Raw genomic sequence first — 15384 nt, 5'->3', positions numbered from 1 at the left:
TGTTATTTTTTTAGGAAAGAACCCTACTATTTGAAATTTTTTTTCTTAAAGAAATAACATATGAATGGAAAAAGAGGAGAAGGTGACGAAGCCCCATTCGGCAAATGGACCCCCAAAAGTCGAGAGGATTCGATCGATTAGTTCATTTACATTTTCTTATCACGTCCTATTCATTGGCATGCATTTCGAGGAATTTGTAAAGTTGGACTTTACCACCTCGCAGTCAATATAAACAAACAAATTGACCATCCACATCCCCTACCCCTCCTCCCCCTCCTCCTCAGTTGGGGTGACGTGGACTTTGCAATTTCCTAGAAATTCACAGGTGGCCAATCCTCGAATTAAATTAACCAACACCAAGGAGGAGGAAACAGCCAGGTTGGTGAGAACCAATAAGGAACGAGTCGTGTAGTGATGGTTCACCGGGACAATTGTATTTGTGAATTGATCATAATAAGTTCAGCATTTGCATTTCCAAATTTGAGCTCGAGATAGGACCCAATTCGGATTGAAATTCATTTACAAATAGAATCTAAGTCGAATTGACTCAAATTGGATATAAGAATGCAATCTAGTTGCTCCTGTGGTTTCGTTCAGTCAAACCCATGTTCGGATTAAAATTGAGATATAGGAACAAGTTCTTCCCTTCCAAGACCGGACCCAACACGGGTCGAGCCTCGAGCTATGTATAACGGTCGAGTCAAGCCGGGCACAGATGATAAGTATTGTGGACAACGACCCCGATTCGATTACACCCACTATATTTACACCTCGTGAGGCTCAAGCTTCTTGTTGGCATGGGCACCTGGTACCATCGGGGCTATCGCACCTGCCAACACGAAAAAAAAGGATAAAAATGGACATGAACGGACTGAGAAGCCTCTTTCCAGCAGTCCAAAGTAGAAAAAAAGAGGCACTCTCATGTCATTGATCCTTATATGTCAATTTGAATAAGTCTTTCATCATGAGATGTTGAATGAGCTACGCAAGGCTTTCTACACGGCGGTCCTATCTGTTTTCATTGTGAAAACTTCTCTTTAGGATGTCAAATTGCGCTTCATTCATGTGACAATTAAAACCAACAGGTGGCCCATGACTCATCGATCTTTCGATATATCCCTTATAATCCTAAGTCAACTCCGATAGAGAAAAAGAGAAAATTTGTTGGATAAAAATCTAAATTAAAACATTTGATATGACTTTAGGGAGGGAGCGCGCTGTAGGCATTTTGACCTTTCAAATCTAAAAAAAATTCGAAATTTTAATATCGTGTAAATAATGCACCGATTCCCATAAACAATTCATTTTTTTTAATTCAACAAAAAAGAAAAAAAAAATATGTACATCTTACATTCGTTCCAAAAATAGCCATGCTAAGAGCAGAGAGAGAGAGAGAGAGATTTCTGACTAACCGACTTGTGACTTCCGCCGGCTCCGGCCGCTCCAAATCGGACTCCGCCGATCTCTCCTTGATCAGAGCTTCGGTCCTCTTCTGCATGCTCGTCAGCACGTTCTGCCACGTGTTCGCCCTCGAGTGCGCCACCACGCCCACGTTGATCGCCGCCAGATCCTCCGCCCTCACGGCGATCACCTCCTCCGGCTCCGCCTCGTCCAGCGCCCAGATCAGGCACGAGCAGAACCCCTTGGAGATCTCCGAGTCGCTGTCCGCCCTGAACCTCATCCTCCCGCCCCCGCCCCTGCCGCCGCCGTGGCGCGGCTCGCCGTACGTCCCGACGTCGAGCCACACCCGGGTCGCGCAGCCCGCGACACGGTTCGCGTCGAGCCGGGCGGACTCGTCGAAGGGAGGCAGGATCGCCGCGTAGTGCAGGAGCCGCTTCACCCTGTCGATCGGCTCCGCCAGGGACCGGAACTCCGAGGCCAGGCGCCGGAGCCGATCGGGAGCCGCGGCGGCGCCGGGGAGCGGCCTTGAGGGGCGAGGGGATCCGGGGGCGTCGCCGTCGAGGCCGAGAGAGCTCGCCGCGACCCGGGATCTGATGTTCTCTATACTCGACGGCGGGGCAGCGAACCTCCGGCGGGGACCGGGAGGCCGAGCCGAGGGAAAGCGGAGAGAGGAGGAGGCGGAGGCCGGAGCGGAAGACGTCGAGTTCATGTTTGGATGGAGAGAAAACGAAGTGGCATTCCGGCGAGGAAGTGAGGGAAAAGGGTTGGTTGGAGCTTACGAGCGGGTCAAAAAGGGACGAAAGAGCGCGAGCGTCTCCTTCTGTAGTGATTACGAGAAGAGAAGGGCTCTTATAAATTGCTTATTACCAGTAAAACTACCATAAAAAAAAATGGCTCACTACCATAAAAAAAAATAATCATAAATCGGTAACCTCGTCACACATTTACCAAAAATTAATTTCCGTCTCACAAAAATTCTCAGATTTAATATCTCTTGACAAATTTACTCGGACCTAATATTTCTGCTCGTGAGAAACCCTAAACCGGTACCCTAACCCAAACACACCCTCCGCGTCATATGCCAAATTGTTAAAGATTGGTAGATTCGGTTCGGGTATACCGATTTGAAACATTTTTCGAGTTAGGGTATCGATAAATGTGTCATGGGTACCGGTTTGAGATTTCTCAAGAGAAAAAAAAATTAATTTGGAGTAAATATATTGGCGAGTACCAATTTGGGATTTCAATGGTATTGATGATTCAAAATTTTACCGATCAATTTTATTATAATACCGTGTCAGGTTTATTAGGATTGATCTACATAAACGCATACAAGTGTGTTAGTTGGTAAATCAAATTAAAACTATAATTTAACCTTGCTAGTCTATTAAGACTAATCTACATAAAACACATATCGTTTTCGCTTCAATTTGGTTGAGAGAGGAGCTTGAAAAAGCAAATGAGTGATTGCCACGAAATAGCGCGCCAACAACCCCGTAATCAAAATCGAAATTAATTTTTTTTTATTAACTAGTTGTATGATGAAAGATTCTTGTATCTTTAATTATTTAATGGAACAAGTATAGCAGAAGTACTAAAACTTGTTATGGAAGTGCAACCGAATCCTAAAAACTTTAAAAAAGTGCAATCAAGTCCTAAAACTTGTCAAATTGGTGATATCAAGTCCCAGAACTTAATAGCATTATCCGTTCGTTAAGTTGGACGGAGTTAGTGGAAAGACTTAATTGCATCAAATTGATAAGTTTTAGGACTTGATTACACATTTCGAAAGTTTCAGGACTTAATTACACTTTCATGACAAGTTTTGGGATTTGAATACACTTTTTGAAAGTTTTAAGATTTTAGTGCCATTTTAGGACTACTGATACGTTATCCATTGTTTAATTAATAACATCGGATGCAACGGTGCAAAATGACGTAAGCGATTGCACCATATAAGATGGCAATGATGGAAGCAGTCGATCTGTATATATAATCCAAGATGAGGGCAAAGTGGGAAAAACCTAATAATTGGAATGGCGACGGATTTGAAATATAGAAGAAAACTCAGGTACCATTGTACTAAGTTATTATGTGGATACGTGGAAAGAAAAGGTCATGCTACGATGCTTAGAATACATAATTCGCTTAATTAAGTACTAAACTTATGGCGATATCGAAGTTTAGCTTGGTGTCGAGATCCTTGAAACGATTGCATCTAGTCTATTGCCGGTGTATAGTAATATTTGTGCATTCACCGTCAGATGATCAGCACATGAAAAAGTTCGATTATATAAATTTTCGAGTACACATGTCAGTAAAAATATGCTTATGTCGACAATGAATCAAATATTATAAGGATCCGTGAGTATATGCGCTAACACAATTTTCACGATCCCATGAGCTTAATGATCCATGCATGATTAGATGCTAACGCAATTTGCTCAAGGCGTTCGAAATTATTTCTTTTCTTTGTTCTTTAGATTTTTCTTCAACAATTGGAGTTTAAATCATATTGATATTTCGGATTGAAAACGTTTAGATTTTTAAAAGTACATAAACGTTGATCTTGAAAGTGTCACTCAAAATTTTCCACGAGTTTCTATAAGATAATAACGCATTTCGTTTGGTTTTAGAATCATAGGGTTTTCATGGATCTTCATATATATATATATATATATATATATATATGTATGTATGTGTGTGTGTGTGTGTGTGTGTGTGTGGGGTCTATATCCACTTAATAAATCGAACCTTTAAGTTGGACATTCCGGTATCGTATCAAAATCAGATTCTGCATTTGTCGCTCTTCTTTGTCTCCACCTCTTTCCGCTTCCTCCAATCTCCAATTATCGACATTCAACGCGGTAAATAAATAAATAAATCGACATATCTAATTTATCCTTTAAATGAATAGGATCTCAACCCATATGTTTGCAATTATATATGTAGTTGAAATGGGTGATTCAATGCAAAAAATGCGCCAATCGTTTGAAGATAAAAGACAAGAATCATAGTTTAAAATTAAAACAATTTTTTTGTAAGAAAAATTGTTTTGTTTGAACCTTATATTGTTGTTATCTCACCTTTACAAAAGACAAAATGAAGGGCGCCCGAGGAACATGGAACCCAGCCGGCACCCGCCACCAATTATCAAATGGATTCGAACAACCACAACTTGCACAAAACCGAAAGGTAGATGCAATCTATGGTAAAGTTGTATCCGTGATGGCCGAGTTTTTGTCCTTTCTTTTGGTTTTATTTAGTCGGATTAATATCACGAAAAATCTCAAACAGGTACAATCGGAGTACAGGTCTGCCAGTTGGTTGACAGACTTATGCGAAGCACAAACAGACCTGCAGGAAGCCGGGACTTCCCATCTTGTCATTCCAGGTGCGGGAGGCTATTATACCTGTTTATCCAGAGATAGCCAACCGAAGTTAACGTAGTGTCTACCTTCACCACTCAAGAGGCCTTATGTTTCCTCCAAATCTTTTTCTTCCCTAGAAGGAGGGAATACGGAAAGAACATGGGAACGAGCCTCCACCATACCGGAGAGTCCCTTTCCCATGTTTTCTCTTTGAGCCTTTTAAGGTCATGCTCAGGACTAATCTTACCTTTTCAAAAGACAAAATGAAGGGCGCCGAGGAACATGGAACCCAGCCGCCACCAATTATCAAATGGATTGGAACAACCACAACTTGCACAAACCAAAAGGTAAGATGCAATCTATGGTAAACTTATATCCGTGATGGCCGAGTTTTTGTCCTTTCTTTTGGTTTTATTTAGTCTAGTTAATATCATGAAAAATGCCAAACCGATACATCTGTGACAGATTTACCCCGAACTAATTTTTTGACTACAAAAAACCCCAAACTGATACCCTTGTGATAAATTTACTCAAAACTAAATTTTTGATCACCAAAGACCCTAAACTAGTATTTTTGTGATAAATTTACCATTTGTAAAATTTAATTAATACCACGAAAAATAAAAAAATTTGGTAAACTCGTGACAAACTAAGAGGTAAAACCCCAAATTGGTAACTCGTCAACTGTTACATGTCATCAAACTTAGCAATTTGAAGGTAAAATTTAACGGAAACTAACGGAGGGTAAATTTATCACATGTGTACCGATTTGGGATTTTTGGTGGTGAATAAATTAGTTTGGGATAAATTTGTAACATGTGTATCAGTTTGGGGTTTTTCATGGTATTAATCCTATTTAGTCTACCGAACATTCGAATTTTAAAATTTAATATCCTTTTACTTTCACTTTCCTATCAAATAATTTCTATTTATTGGATACACAAGTCCTTCATACAAAATTAAACCTGTGCCCATTTCATGATACATAATCAAGTCGTGCATGCGTGATGGACCGATTTACACGCGAGAGAGTGTTAAGGAATGAAATTATCGCCCAGTTTTTTTTCGATAATTTAAGTCTTAATGTAAAAAAAAAAACAAGCTTTTGTTTCTTCGATCTTTAAGTTTTTAATTTGTTTAATGCGGTACTTGAACTTTAGCCCACTGTGCAATGTCATCCCTGAAGTTTCAATTTGTTTGATGTTGTCTCTGAACTTTTGATACATGTTCAATCTAGTTCCTGAACTATATGAAAATATTCAATGTTGTCCCTGAACTTGATTTAATGGAAGGATAATAGTGAATATTTTCATATAGTCTAGAGAATAACTTGAACATGAACCAAAAGTCGAGTGATCACATTAAACAAATTAAAAATTCAAAAACGATATTACACATTTGGCTAAAGTTTATGTAACACATCGAACAAATTAAAAGTTCAGGGATCACATTGCATCTTAAGTCAGAGTTTGAGGACTATTTGTGTTATTATCCGTAAAAGAAAAGCCAATAAATGATGGACCTTGCTTCCTCGCACAACATGGAATATACTATATTGATGCATGATTGGGAGGGTGCACCTGCAAAGGGGTCCAACCACTCCCTAAAGCATATTTTAGGTCTTGACTTAAGACAATATCCAAATCCTTGCTTTTTAGCGTGGGCATGATATGGTGATGATTTTTTTTTTTTGGTGTTTTTATTATTGCATTTCCTTTTTGCATCACTACAGACCACCAAAAGCCAAAAAAAAAAGGAATGTGGAGTTATAATTTTTTAATTTCCACCATGAGTATATTTCTAGGTAACCATGGTTGTTCGAGCTCTTGTTCATTAGAGTCCGAGACCCAAGAAAACATGTGAAAGGAGCAAATGATTGATTTAGAAAACACTTTTTAAAAAAATGATCGCTTGTATCGCCTATAAAAATGAATGAACATATTTTCATCGTCCATCAAAGTGTTCGATAATGAAATAATTTTTTGTAGATAAATTATTTCAAGCGATAAAAGCGATCATTTTTAGGTAAATATTTTTCAAATTATTTATTTTCTGTGAAACAAACGGAGCCGACGACTCTAAAAATTAAACTCTCAGATTTTCTTTAAAAAAAGGATAATATGAAAAAAGGAACGGTGATGTCCACGTTCTGTAATCTTTACGAGATTGTGCATATTTTGAATGATTAAATTAACAAAAATTGTTTAATTCCTTTTCTTTTGTTAATTACTCTCCTCTCTTTTCGCTTTGAATTGTGTCCACATCTTTGGAGGACAAAGATTATAATAATAAACCCCATTTAAGATGTCCAATAATTTCGCCGCCTCGACCAACTATTGGTGAAAATATAGTAAAAAAGATCATCATTAATCCATCCACAAGTCAAATTTTTATCAAGGAACAACAAAGCAAAAGAGAAGGTTACCCCGTCATCCATGGATGGAGATGCCTACTTTTGTCCGAATTTGTGTGAGTCCAATTTGACTCAAACGAGAAGGCAAAACCACTGTTTGCGTATGGCTTTGAACAAAGTGTTTTCTCAGTTTTCTTTCCTACTGTTGAAAATGAACGAAAACGACTCCGTACTCGTCTTCCCATCGTTTTGAAAGACTAGAGCAACCAAAAATCGCAAACTGATACGCCCATTTTACAATCTTTCCGAACTAATTTTCATGTCACGAAAAATCTCAAAAACCGGTACTCCCACTCCGCATTTTTCCCAAACTATTCTTCGCTTGGAAAAACGTTCCAAATTAGTACATCTATGCCATATTTATCCAGGGCAAAATTAGGTTTTCGAAACGTGAGGGAGAATTTAGGGAAAATTAGTAGATTTTAGCAAATTTCTCGATCTAAGATTTTGATAATTTGGGATTTTTTGTGACATGAAAAATTAGTTTGGAACAAATGTGGCATACGAGTACCAGTTTGAGATTTTCTATGACACGTAAATTAGTTTACGATAAATGTAGCATGAATGTACTAGCTTAATATTTTTTTTTGGGTATTAATCCTTTTGTAAAAGAACTTATGATTCAGGTAATATTACCCATGTTCCTTCAAAGTGACCTCCATGGTAGGCCAAACTTGTACTAAATTACCTGCTACTATAGATGACAGTCTTTTTGCTTGGACAAAAAAGGAGTATGGACGAGATTGAGACTACCTTATCCATTATCGAAATGTTAAGTTTAAGGTTCCAAGGACATTGCAACAGCCCACTTAGTTAGAATATTACACGTAAGCTTTGACCTGTCTTTTGCATAGAGTAATCAAGATTTTGCCAAGACCAAAGAATAGATCGAGGAATCGAACTTGTGATGTTCGGTTTGCGAACTAATCTTGCACCCCTCGGCAATCATTAGATTGGTTAGATGAAAGTCGCATGGCGGAAAACTACCGGTACTCATTTTAAGTAATCAGGAAAAGGCCTTCCCTTGCATCGTAGATGATGATCATATGCCAGTGACGCAACAGCAACCAGCAAGAAAGAAGCAGCTGAGACCAGATTAACAAAACCCGTCTTGTCGCTGCTTCTCGTCTCCAGGCATTTTACTAAGATCAAATTCAAAGATAGAAGTTTCTATCTGAGCATAAAAAGCCAAGTGATGAGATTCTCATTCTGAGCCAAACGAGGCCCGACTTCATTGACAATATGAATAATTTGAATCCATGATTGAGAAAACCTGCTCCTCTAAATTTGCAGCAGGGCAGGTCTTCGTAATCCTCAGATTCAGCAACATTTGTTCTTCGCAACAATGCAAATGAAACCAACATCCACACCTATTTGTCCTAATCAATTACATTTGAGGACATATAAGGCGGAATCATGTGATCCAACCATTGTTGCTATCGTGTCATTCGTCGGGCGGCCAAGGTCACTGCCGCTCCATATTTCTTTGCCTACACAAGAAGTGACGCTTTGACCGGGAAGCGCCTTGGCCAGGTCGGAGACTTCTGCGGCTATCACCATGTTGTCTGGATTCAGGTTGAAAAAGGCCAGATATATTTCTCCTGCATAATATAAGAACAAAACTAGCTGAGCCAAAAAAGGTCTAAGAATGCTCATACTTGCTCAAGTAGATTGTTTGGCAAAGCTAGTAAGATATGCTGATTGGGCCTTTGACCATTTATTTGAAACTGGATTATGTTGCATTTTGTTCTGCATTAAAAAATGTCTACATCCAAATTATGCCAGAGGAGGAGTGGGGTAAAAATCCAACCCGATCTTCCAGTTGCGATCCAGGAGCGAGCTCCTGCAGCACCAGCATTAGCTGCACAAACAATTTGGCCGTGAATAAGTCGTACAAAAAATTAGATTTGTAGTGTTTGAGATCAGGATCTCTTCTTATAACCTTTGACTTTTTTCATTATAGCGCACAGTCCAGAATAGCTGCTTATCAGCGTACCATTACCGTGAAACTCCCACATCTGTCAAAATTAAACATTCCATTTGTTATCTTCTGCATGAATCTAACCCAAATGATGAATTCTAGTTCGAAGACAAAAATAGAGTGGTATGGAATGTCGCAATAACATCATTTACTTGATATATTAACAGGTGCCAAAAATGTAACAAGTATAGGAGTTTTTCTAATTGGGTCTCAAGTTTGTCTTCTGTGCTGATCTTCAACTAATAATAACACATACCTGATTAGCATTCCACGTGCAGTGTGAAAATGAGCCTCTTGTAAACTCCCTAGACGTGATTTTGCGTCTTGGAGAAGCATTTAAGCAGTACTTTGCATTTTCAGAAGCTAATAAGTGAAGTGCTCCCTGATATTGGCTCCCATACATTATTTCTTCGTCTCTGTTACCCAGCACAAGCATATATCAACACTTGTGCTATGAAAAATTACAGTAGAGAGAACAACAAATGGAAAAAAGTAGACAAAGGAGAGAGCATTTTTACGATTCGACTAAAGTATTTCTCTTGTATAGGCAAAAAGGTTCTCCATATCTACCCTCCATGTTCTCTTTCCAGCAGATCTGTTCCAAATCTTGGTCCAGCTCTTTGACCAGCCATCCGCTTGCTTTCGGATCTTTGCAACTAGTCAGACCCAAAACCTCTACCTCTGACTCTTCCACACGCGTTGGGTACATTCCAGACCGCCTGTGTTTTCTACCTCTTGGACTTGATGACCCACGGATATATGGGAACTGTAAATTTATTCGTATAAGTAGCCTAAAGTGCTTCGAAATGTTTGTTTTATTGAATCTTAAGAGAGAGTACATGCCTCCACATTGTTTGAGCTATAGGAATTTATCTCGAGTAGAGTGGGATTGGTGATAAGACTGAAAGTTGTATCATCAATGCTCCTCAAATCTCCACCAAACATGAGTGGAGACTTGGCCATCGACCACAAAGTCATCTACAACTATAATCCGTTAGCTCGAAATATGATTTTCTGATTGGTGAAAATATTAAAGTCACAAAAAATCCTTATTAAACACATACCTGTGTTCTTTGCTCCTTTAGGTTCAGCCTACTTCTCCTATGAGGGCCTTCATTTGAACCTAATTGTTGAGAGAGTTTTCACTTTAGCAATACATCACTTCATCTACTTTTCCATAGACAGTGACAAGGAGTTCATGAATGCAAGATAATTTGCAAACGGCAAAAATTACATAAGGAAGGAGCCCTGACATCCACTGTCTACTGATGTCTGCCATATAACCACGATTGTGAAGTTTCAAACTATCCATCTGCCACCTTCTGAAATTGCAGGTGAAGCTTTATCACGAGCTGTAATTTTATGCTAGGGCACATGAAATTAGCTTGCACAAGCTACAGCGAGAATTCACTCTATGTGTGTAACAACCCGGACAGAGTCCGCAAGCTCGAAACCGCAAAGGAGCATTTAAGGCATAACCTTCAAGGCTGGGGCCTTACTATCACTTCAGAGCCTCTCTCTGGCTCCACAATGCACATTAGGTTTTACAACATCACATGACTAGCATGTTAATTACTTTATTCTGAAAATCCAAAGCAATCTGCTAGGGCCTGCACTACTGGGTGTAATCTCTCGGCTCCTTATGTAACAGAAATCTAACCCATTTGCAAGCAATATTAATTTGACGGAGTGCTAAGGCCGTTAAAACAGCTCTATACCCACTTATTAGTCCAGCCAATCGCTTAAGGGTAAGATGGAGCAACAGACCTTCAACTAATCGCAGAATAAGACAAGCCCAGTGTTATTACCTGGATCAGTAAGATATCCCAGTGGTAGCATATCAAGGTCAGGCCATGATTTCCCCAACAAGCCACTGGCGCCAATCATTTTAGCAGCAGAGAAGTCCCTGATGAACAATAAATTATCAGATTAAAAATAGGTGATCTAAGGCCATGACTTTTGAGCTCGACTGTCGCATGTTAATCACCTCGCAACATCAAAATGTGATGCAACATCTCCCCATGAATCCCAATCATCCGCAGTAATTCTGTACAAGTTGCTCAATCCACTCACAGCCTTTGCCATATCTGGTGTCACACTAGTTCCAGGAGACAGAGAATACAGGATGGGACGGTCAAGCTCCTTTAGAACCTGTGCAAGGCCACATCAGACATTGTAGCCGCCTCAGTTTTCATTTGCAGGATCCCAGTAACAGAAAGGACATTGTTGAATAGGTGAATAAAAGATAAAGAGCCATCATATTGCACCTCGGAGATGTACGTGATCTCATTTATATTCAGATCATCGCCAAATACACAGTCATTTTTTACTGCATGAAAATGATAAACAATTAGTGTTAAAGATAGTGATTGAAATGATTCATAAATTAATTTCATCAACAGTCATTATTTAGTTAAATCATTGTTTTAAACTAATTGAAGCAGTTGAATTTAAGAGGTGATCGGCAGCCCAAAAATTTACAAAACTCCTGATCAACTCACTGAAATCAACGCCCCATGATGCATATTGCTGATAAAGCGACCTCAAGAAGGCTTTTCCAGCTCCTAAGTCAGTATTTACACTCATGAATCCATGTTGCATCCAAGCACAAACCTTTTCCTTCATCCCTATATCTTGTGCATGCCAAACCCGACCGGACTCTTGATACGCACTTCCCTAGTATGGAAACAGAGTAGAAGCAAAGAAGTTATTTCAGAGAAAATCAAGGGTCACGATTGATACTTTTCCTAAGACTATGGCAGCAGATCAGTCTATTTTGATAACAGCAAACATAAATAGTTTAAAGGAACTCACTCTCATCAGTAATTTTAACACCAATGATAATCAATCTTGTCTAAAAGAAGGCTTTGTGCAACAAAGAGAAAATCAGCAGATGAAAGCCTACGAGTAAAATGAACAAACCGTGGTCGTATCCAAGATAGGAGTCTTGGCATTGACAGCTTGCGTGCTTATTCCTCTCATAGTGTGTATCCCGAACTTTAGACCCATGCTATGGACTTTATTTGCGACTTCGGTGAACCCTTTCCCACCTCTAGATGAGGGCCATCGAACTGGGTCAGGGATCATCCTTCCCCATTCATCAATCACATCGAATCCCAGAGAATCAACATAGGCGCCCGGCACTTTTCTTCGGTACCAAAGGTAGTCGACAACTACATACTGCATAGTTTGGAGGGAAGAGACAAAAGTGAGGATGAGAGAAGAAAATGCTTTAAGTTTCACTAAGAATCGCTTTCTATTCTAGATAAAAACTGACAATCTATCAATATAATGTGACAGTAGTACAGATATGACCTCATATCCCTGAGCATGTAGCTTCTGGGAAAGGATCTCCGCATTTTGCAGAAACTCTTCTTCGGAGACGGTCCAGCAAAAGGAATCATAAGAGTTCCAACCTCTTGGCGGGGTGCTAGCACGCTCTTCATCCTTTCGACGCGAAGCTTCAGATGAGACACTGAAAAATTGAAATTAGTCTTACCAATTGCTTCACCTGATTAGAATTACTGAATACTTCAGATGTCGAGCAAAAATTTTTCGGAACATCTGAGGAAATACATTCCCACTCCCATATCCATACAAAGATTCCAACCCACATTATAGTTTAAGTTAAAGATTTTACACATGAACTTTTACAATGTTGTCAAAATACATCAAAGCACCATTTTTGCTAGTGCCACAGTTATTCAAGCAAAATAGCAACAACAGAATCAAAAGCACAGAAATTGACACAGAGCAATCTCAAAAAAGCAACTCACAACCAAAAATTTACCAAAAACAAAAGAAATGTGTATGCTGACTCCGACAGTTATCTGATTTAGCCCATCCTCTGTCTCACAATTACCCTCACTAGACTCAAAAAGCAAAATCCGAGACCAACCCAACTCCTCATAAACCAATGGACACACGAACAAATCAGTTTCCAACAATCACCGCGACTGTTTCTGCAAAACTTTCGCACGGGACTCTCAAGACCTCCCATTCTCACGTCCCGTCATATCTCCACCATTACATAGTTATAGATCAGCAAAAAGAGCTACCGGAGCTTATTGGGTAAGTCCCTAACTCGCGTTACAAAACGAGAAACATAACGACCCACCTCCCCGTAAGTTCGGAACTGCCTGCCTTCTAGTCGTGCATTGAAGGAAAATGTCAAAAACCCAATTGGAAGAGATTCGAGCTTCACCTGAGAACGAGCAGGAAGAAGAAGAGGAAGAAGGAGAAGGAAGGGAGGGAAGTGGAGAGGGAGAGCTCCATCGCCGAGAGTGATGAACTGTCGGTCGGTCTTGAGGTGGAAGAGCGCAGCAAAGGAGGAAGGAAGGAAGGAGGAGAAGGCGGTAACTTTCTACGTGTTTCGAATAACTCATACGGAGGGACAGGAGTACGTGCATATTTATATACTTGGGTTAAAGTTAAAGCCAAGCATAATTAAATGCTTCCTTATCCTCATCCACACACATTCACGAGAGAGAGAGGAGGGGTGGGCGGGCGGGCGGGGGTGGAGGGGACCAATAGCAAAATAGAACATTGACTCTCTTATGATTAGGCAAGAAAATTTTACTTAAGGCTTAGTATGTTTTTTAAAAAATGATTGCTTATATCACTTACAAAATATTTAAAACTCAGAGAGAAATAATTTCGCCGTCCATAAAAATATTTATATATAAATTATTATCGATAATGATAATTTCTTGCGATAATTGATGATATTCAGGCGAAGTAAACGATAATTCAAATCGTTTGTTTTTCGCGAAACAAACGGATCTTAAAATAGGATGGTGTATTCGGAGGCTGATTTAAGATTTAACTTATATGGAAACTTGAGTGGGGTTTTGTTAATTAGATTGAGAAATATTGGGAGTTAGCATTATGGAAGTTTGCTTAAACTATAAAATTTTCTTTGAAATCCAATTTGTTGAGTTGGTTGCACTCCCTCCGGTTTATTACCCATTTATTCCTTTTAAGTAATTAGTTCTTTCTTATTTTTTGATATTTACAATCTTAATGTTTCAATGAAATATTGGTCACTCCATTTTTATGACGTGAATTTTTATTTCAATGTTTGATCGATAAGATTACAGCTATCCAATTTTATGGATTTTGCTTATAATTACGTTGAAATGATACCAATGGTCAACACCAACACAACAAGCAAATATGAATTATTGATCCTCATTGAGAGTGATGCCACTCTGGTCATACCATTGATTTTTTTTCACCCTCCAAATCTTCACCTGTCTTTCCTATAGCACTTCCAAATAGGGTATTTGAACTTCTCCTCCCACTTTTGGGATAAATGTAGTGAAAGTTTTAAAATTTATTTCGAAGGTATAGTTGAAACCTAAAACTTGTAAAAAAGTACAATCAGATCTTAAAACTTATCAAATTGGTATAATCAAGCCTTTTCGTTAATTCCGTTTAACTTGGCTGGTGAAAATACCGACGTGGCTTTTTTTTTTAATTATTTGCTCTTCCGTAAATGCAAATATTATGGTGGTCCAATCCATCTCGTGATTAACATATTTAATGATGCCATTATGCTGTTTTTAGCTCTTTGTCAGCTCTTGATATCATAACAGAGCCAGGTGGTCTCTCCACGTGAAAAGAGACAGACGGGTGGTCGCTAAAACGTGGGAGGTTGGGAGGCTCTTGATTGGCCAGATACTATTGGACTGCAGAGAGGTGACCGCTAAGGCAAGGAATCAAGTTAGACTCATTTTTTGTTAGATGTCTAAGTATTCTTAGTTCTTCTTTCTAATGTAAACGCATCCTCCTGCAGTTTGCTTGACTTGTGCAATTGGATTCTTGGATAATCAATCTATCAGGAGCAATCCTATCAAGTATACTTGCTTGGCGTTACAGGTGAAGCAAACTGTCAAAAAATGTTGATTGGACATGCGTAACCAGAAAAGAAAGAGATAATAGGGATAGCGGGTCGTCCCTACTTCACCCCGATGAGGATCTTGTTAGAGGTCGGGTAATGATCACCGATCCGAGCCAAGGTGTGCTCTTGCCTAGATTGCAAGGGTCAATAAACCCTTGGGAGTAAGTGGACATGCAAGGGTAACCGCTGCCGAGGATGACCCCACGTAGATTTGTTGGGCGTGAGGAGGGTTGTCGGGTGCGTTTGGGAGAGTTTTGGGGAACTGCAAAGTTATTTTCATTACCCCAAAGATCATTGACCCCTCGATAATGATTCT

The 15384-nt window shown here is 39.4% G+C and overlaps 2 protein-coding genes across 4 annotated transcripts; both read right to left on the bottom strand.

Moving 5' to 3' along the window:
• Positions 1–412: 412 nt before the first annotated feature.
• On the bottom strand, positions 413–2229 carry LOC115692319 (sufE-like protein 2, chloroplastic). Of its 2 annotated transcripts, XR_008816306.1 has the most exons (3): positions 1413–2229; positions 939–1012; positions 413–829 (listed from the first exon to the last, which is right to left on the bottom strand). XR_008816306.1 is itself a non-coding variant. In XM_056310349.1 (2 exons), the coding sequence occupies exons 1-2, from the start codon at positions 2108–2110 to the stop codon at positions 781–783; spliced, it is 747 nt and encodes a 248-aa protein (XP_056166324.1). In that variant the 5' UTR covers positions 2111–2229; the 3' UTR covers positions 413–780. The 2 variants fall into 2 exon arrangements, 1 of the variants encoding a protein (XP_056166324.1); XM_056310349.1 differs by lacking the exon at positions 939–1012.
• Positions 2230–8392: 6163 nt separating this feature from the next.
• Positions 8393–13545, bottom strand: LOC115692344 (uncharacterized). 2 transcript variants are annotated; one of them, XM_056312375.1, is made up of 14 exons: positions 13371–13545; positions 12482–12641; positions 12089–12346; positions 11668–11842; positions 11434–11495; positions 11154–11317; positions 10975–11072; positions 10231–10289; positions 10010–10144; positions 9685–9932; positions 9423–9582; positions 9128–9203; positions 8996–9046; positions 8393–8786 (listed from the first exon to the last, which is right to left on the bottom strand). In XM_056312375.1, the coding sequence occupies exons 1-14, from the start codon at positions 13439–13441 to the stop codon at positions 8569–8571; spliced, it is 1935 nt and encodes a 644-aa protein (XP_056168350.1). In that variant the 5' UTR covers positions 13442–13545; the 3' UTR covers positions 8393–8568. The 2 variants fall into 2 exon arrangements, with proteins under 2 accessions (XP_056168350.1, XP_056168352.1); XM_056312377.1 differs by lacking the exon at positions 10010–10144.
• Positions 13546–15384: the final 1839 nt, after the last annotated feature.

This window comes from Syzygium oleosum, unplaced genomic scaffold (genome assembly GCF_021117445.2).
Source record: "Syzygium oleosum isolate NSW1041296 unplaced genomic scaffold, Sole_v2.1 Sole_v2.01, whole genome shotgun sequence".
NCBI lineage: Eukaryota > Viridiplantae > Streptophyta > Magnoliopsida > Myrtales > Myrtaceae > Syzygium > Syzygium oleosum.
This window is presented reverse-complemented; position numbering and strand designations above follow the sequence as displayed.

What these genes read in the sequence shown, in the direction of transcription:
- LOC115692319 (XM_056310349.1), bottom strand. Translation starts at nt 2,110, where the DNA reads ATGAACTCGACGTCTTCCGCTCCGGCCTCCGCCTCCTCCTCTCTCCGC. An exon ending in CCGGCGGAAGTCACAAGTCG is followed by an intron (nt 830 to 1,412) that starts GTTAGTCAGAAA and finishes TCGTGTTGGCAG; the next exon opens with GTGCGATAGCCCCGATGGTA.
- LOC115692344 (XM_056312375.1), bottom strand. Translation starts at nt 13,441, where the DNA reads ATGGAGCTCTCCCTCTCCACTTCCCTCCCTTCCTTCTCCTTCTTCCTC. An exon ending in TTCTTCCTGCTCGTTCTCAG is followed by an intron (nt 12,642 to 13,370) that starts GTGAAGCTCGAA and finishes TCAATTTTTCAG; the next exon opens with TGTCTCATCTGAAGCTTCGC. An exon ending in TACATGCTCAGGGATATGAG is followed by an intron (nt 12,347 to 12,481) that starts GTCATATCTGTA and finishes CAAACTATGCAG; the next exon opens with TATGTAGTTGTCGACTACCT.